This window comes from Nymphaea colorata, chromosome 2 (genome assembly GCF_008831285.2).
Source record: "Nymphaea colorata isolate Beijing-Zhang1983 chromosome 2, ASM883128v2, whole genome shotgun sequence".
Lineage (NCBI taxonomy): Eukaryota > Viridiplantae > Streptophyta > Magnoliopsida > Nymphaeales > Nymphaeaceae > Nymphaea > Nymphaea colorata.
Genome location: NC_045139.1, coordinates 18,317,074 through 18,322,109, shown reverse-complemented (window position 1 = coordinate 18,322,109; position 5,036 = coordinate 18,317,074). Strand labels below are relative to the sequence as shown.

Genomic DNA, 5,036 nt, shown 5'->3' with positions numbered 1-5,036 from the left:
TTAGATTTTTAATTTGATTCAACTTTTAAATCTAATCCAAGGTAAATCATTGTATGTTGAGAACGACTTTCATAATGCATGGATATTGCATCTACTAATATTTATTTGAAACTAACATATAAATATGAATCCGGTTGGATAGTTATTGAATCCAAATTGGAATATCATCAGATGTCATTACTTCAATTTGATCTCATTTTCTAACATGTCCACTTTCTTTTTTTTGTTTGAAGCAGTGGTTTGGATATCCTATTCGAACGAGACTTACGACATTCATACCAATATCTTTACAGTAGCTTGGCTTTATTAAAGATATCACCCAATTAGGTCTAGACAGGCTTGCGCTGAGTTGGCTTGAATAGCAGCGATAGCAGCAGCCGCATTCCTAATCAGTCTAAGATGGTCGGCTTGGCTTGGATAATGGCCCGAACCAGTACTCTGCAACACACCACCACCCTGGCCGTGAATGGGGTCGAGCCCACTTGACACGTGACCCGGTGCACCCGCCTGACCAGGCCAAACGGCCGGCGTCAAGCTACTCAGTGGGTTCAAGGGCTGGCCGCCGGCTGCAGTAGGTTCTGGCCGTCCATTCATGGGCCAAGGTGCAACCGCTTGACCGGGCCAAATGGCCGGCGGCATGCTGCTCACTGCGTTTGGTGCCCGGCCGGCTGCATTAGTGCTTGGCTGGTTGACGGTGGGAGGCAGGAAGGCACACTGAGCGTGGAGGTCGAAGGAGCAGTTGGTGCAGTGGTAGGAGAAGCCATTGACTTGCTTCCAGCAGCCGTCGCATTGGGCGGTGCCCTGAAGGTAAGGGGGAGTTGGAGCGAGAATGAGGGTGTGAGAAGGGTGGGAAGGGTGGCGGAGATAAGCGGGCAGCTCGGCGCAGGTCTTATGGATGTAGAAATTGCAGGGCCTGCAGCCATAGACTGGGTCCGGTCTCCCGGTGGCGGCCGTCAGCTGACAGCAGCGGGTTTGCGGGTGGGTATGGTCGGAGGGGATGAGCTGCAGAGCATGAAGATGACTGGAGTGCTGGATCCAGCCCATCTCTTGTGGAGGATAGCCTTCCATCTTTGTGTGTGTCTCTCAACTACAGGGACGCATTGTGGGGAGAAGAAAGTGATGTATATGTAGAACTAAATCCTGCCCATTGACCTGAATTTGGCGGTAATGGCGACTAATTCACGAGTATTAATGTCTCTTTCTCTCGTGAAATTTGCATGTATGACTCCAAGGATTGTTGACTAGAAATCTTTGGATGTTGGGTAAAGGTTATTTCATATTGTAAGTTTGAGGATTTGTGTGGATTGTGTTAAGTTTACGTGCAAGGAAATGTTGGTATTCCTCTTAAAAAATATATGTCATATCCGATTGATGTTATGCACGGAAGTTCATATATTAATTTTAAAAGTTGCTAGCAGGTTGTGATTATTTGACTTTTTTTTTTCTTTAGAATGAAGCAAATAGATTACGACTACGTAGAATGCATATGTCCTGTCACTGCTGTTGACAACGAAGGGTTAGGACTTGAGAATATTAATGACTGAATACTCCACTATATATATATATTATATATGTTTTGCTTGTGAAAGAGGATATAGAATTTGAGGCGCCTATACACAGACACACACGCAAAGGGTTGGGCTTGATCTGGCTTTTTGAGGGGTTGACTTGATTGAAGAGTTGACCATGTAAGTTGTTGTGCCAGCACATGGTCAACTCTCTAATCAAGTCAACGGTGCAACATCTTGCTCTTTTCTTTTAAGTTTTAGCATTTCCTTCTTGTCATTCACATTTAAGCTCGATTCTGATTATTCATCCCATGGACATTGATCTTTGGAGATGATCGAAATTTTTTCATAACAATATGGGAAAAGAAGAGCCATGAATAGGGATGTTAATTGGTATGAACCGGATTTGATATGTATCCAAAAGGTCGTATGAGGAAAATAAATTTAACATTTGGTCAAGATTGGGTCAGATTTGAATATAAAATGACACCCAATATGATTGATCAGTTTTAAATAAATATTTGATCGGATTCGGATTTTAATTCAGATTTAGTTTTAAATAAATATCCTTATATGTCCAATATGCATACATTTTTTAGAGTTGTTTCATAATACATTGTAATGTGTGCAGATTATATATATAATAATCAGATTCATCTTTGGATGTGAATCAAGAAGCTGACTTTGAATTGCATTCAGATTGACAATTTAAAAACCAGATTTAGAAAATGACATAGACTTTTTTATTTATTAGTATTCAAATCCGAATTCAAATGTAAACATGTGAAATTCCAATAACTAAATAGGATTAAGTATATGCGATCCGAATATATAGGAGATATTATCTTGATAGATGAAGTCAAGTTTCAACTGTTCTGCATCGCGATCTTAATTTCCTACTAAGAAAAGAAACAAAACCTTGCAGTCTTTCATGGCGTATCTTTTATGAATTGCAGTGGGATCAAGGACGACCAAGGTGGTTCTGCCGGCATGGATAATGAAAGCTTGTAAGTAAGGGATTTTTCCTCCTCATTTGTACGTGAAGATTATGATATGGTTGAATGATAAATTCCACTTAACATGTTGTAGGTATAGTCTAATGGATCATGTCTTTTATGTCCTTTTGTTTCATTAACTATTTTTTGCTTTAGAATCAAGTAGACAAGAACGACAAGGATATGGATTTATATATACGTGTTAACATGGATTCTTATTTTGGCCTGATCGATCGAGCCTTTGAATTTCTTTGGCTCATCTTGACTACGTTGTCAAATACGCGTTTGGTTGGCACAAGTCACTTTGAGAGACTTGAGAAACTTTTATATATATATATATATATATGCTAGACCAAGAGCATAGTGAACTTTGATTAAGTGATTTTGAAGAACACCGAACTTGGTTTTTAAATTCTAGACCTTTTTGAATTTGGAATCTTTAAATATTAGACTTTCAACAACTAATTAGTGCATTGGGCCTTTGTGACTTGTGAGTACCAGAAGAAATTTCATATATATGCCAATAAATTACAACCATTCAAATACTATTCAACGGTAGCAAACAGTCCTGGACAGGTTAGGCAGAGCAGCCTTATCAGAGACCCACCTCCATTATTGAGCTTCCTTTCTCACCACATATTACTTAAAACCAATAGTGCCGTGGGCGCCCCCAGTTACTTATGATATTATTCGTCGTTTGGGCCACATTCAGGCTCATCTGCAACTTCATCATTTCGAGTTGCAGAGCAACGTAGTCAGGAACCTCTCCCTGCTGCCCATTGCTGCTGGTCTTTTCGGGAACATCAGCCTGGCTTGAAGTCCCTGTGTGATCACTAGCCACACTATCGCCATGGTTTTGTAGACTATTGTTTGCTCCCTTCGGTTCCTCAAAACTGCTTTCTCCATGAGTCCCTTGTACCGGTGACACTCCCTGATCATGACTCGCGTCGAGCCCACTTGATGCACCCACTTGACCAGGCCAAATGGTCTGTGTCGAACCCCCCAGTGGGTTCGGTGGCTGGCCCGGCGCCATTGTTTGTCCATCCATGTGATGACTACCATCCACTCTCTTCCACTCCTCGAAACCATAGTTTCCTGCATGAGTCCCTTGGGCCGGCGCCGATGCATGATTATGACTGGGATCTAGCCCGCAAGAGATACCGGGCGCACCCACTTGACCAGGCCAAAACGCCGGCGTCTGGCCACTCAGTGGCTGGCCGGCTGCAGTAGTTGGGTGTCCACCCATGGGCCAATTAGGCGTGCCCACTTGACCAGGGCAAACGGCCGGCGTCAGGCCTGTCATCAGTGGGTTCGGTGGCCGGCCAGCTTCAGTCGGTTGTCCCTCCATAGGCCGAGGCGCAGCTGAACCCAACGGGGAACCACCTAGGAGGGCCAGTACGCAGGCGGTGTGGGCTTGGAAGTCGCACGGTGAGCAATAGTAGAGCCAAGCCTTCGTTGGAATCATTTTCCGGCAAAGATCGCACTTGTAGGTAGCGAAAGAGAAGACATCGGGGCATTGGAGGGAGAGAAGGTGAGGGTGGCCGGAGCTGGGGTTGTTGATGGTGGGAGGCAGGAAGGCGCAGTGGGTGTGGAGGTCGAAGGAACATTGGGTGCAATGGTAGGAGAAGCCGGTGCTGCTGTCGATGGGCTTACAGCAGGCGTCGCATTCGCTGGTGCCTTGAAGATAAGGGGAGGCGTGGACGAGGGTGAGGGTGTGAGAAGCGTGGGATGGGTGGCGGATGTAAGGGAGCAGCTCCGCGCAGTTTTTGTGGATGTAGAAGTTGCAGGGTCTGCAGCCATAGACTGGGTTCGTTCTTGATGAGAAAACCGTTGCAACATCACGCATGGATTTGGCAAGTTTTCCTTCCTTATTAACTCTGCTACTGTTGCCATTCATGCCTCATCTAGCCGTTAATGGGACGTTGAGAAATATTCTTTTATTGTAAATCTTTACCCAACGTATATCCATTCCTTGTAAGTCTGGAAAATAATGTAATGGAAAACCAGAGCGAGACTGCGTGACGTTTTTGCCGTGGATGTAGGATTTACAAATCCGAACCACGTAAATCCGTGCGTGCACTCTCCTTCCTCCTCTTTCTCTCAAATTCTAACATGGTATCAGAGAAGTTTACCTGAGCACTTGGAGATAATTAGTGAGGAGCTGAATCGGTTCATCTCTGACATATGCAGCAGAGAAATTCTGTCGACTGTGAGAATTCCAGCGATAGGAGTTGCTGTGGAGTACAGGAAGAACGGACAGAGATAGACGCAACGCTTGAAAACAGAGGACCGACAGAGGAGTCTCTGCTCAGTCCGTGATTCCAACCTATGGCGTTGTTTTCTCCCATAATCTCAGCTGTCGAGCATGGAACGAATTGAATTCTAGGTCTTTGAAGATCGTTCCTGCACTATCCCATATTTTTTTGGAGAACTCTGGAGGAAGCAGTCGATTTTTGCAGTTCCGTTTTTTTTTCACGAAGTTGTGTGAGACAGCCAGTGACCAACTCTCATCCGCTCCCCAAATCTGATAAGG

The 5,036-nt window shown here is 44.4% G+C and overlaps 1 protein-coding gene across 1 annotated transcript; it reads right to left on the bottom strand.

Moving 5' to 3' along the window:
- Positions 1–307: 307 nt before the first annotated feature.
- Positions 308–4,834, bottom strand: LOC116247478 (uncharacterized). Its single transcript, XM_050075897.1, has 3 exons — positions 3,154–4,834; positions 3,068–3,071; positions 308–1,068 (listed from the first exon to the last, which is right to left on the bottom strand). The coding sequence occupies exons 1-3, from the start codon at positions 4,398–4,400 to the stop codon at positions 316–318; spliced, it is 2,004 nt and encodes a 667-aa protein (XP_049931854.1). The 5' UTR covers positions 4,401–4,834; the 3' UTR covers positions 308–315.
- Positions 4,835–5,036: the final 202 nt, after the last annotated feature.

What these genes read in the sequence shown, in the direction of transcription:
- LOC116247478 (XM_050075897.1), bottom strand. Translation starts at nt 4,400, where the DNA reads ATGAATGGCAACAGTAGCAGAGTTAATAAGGAAGGAAAACTTGCCAAA.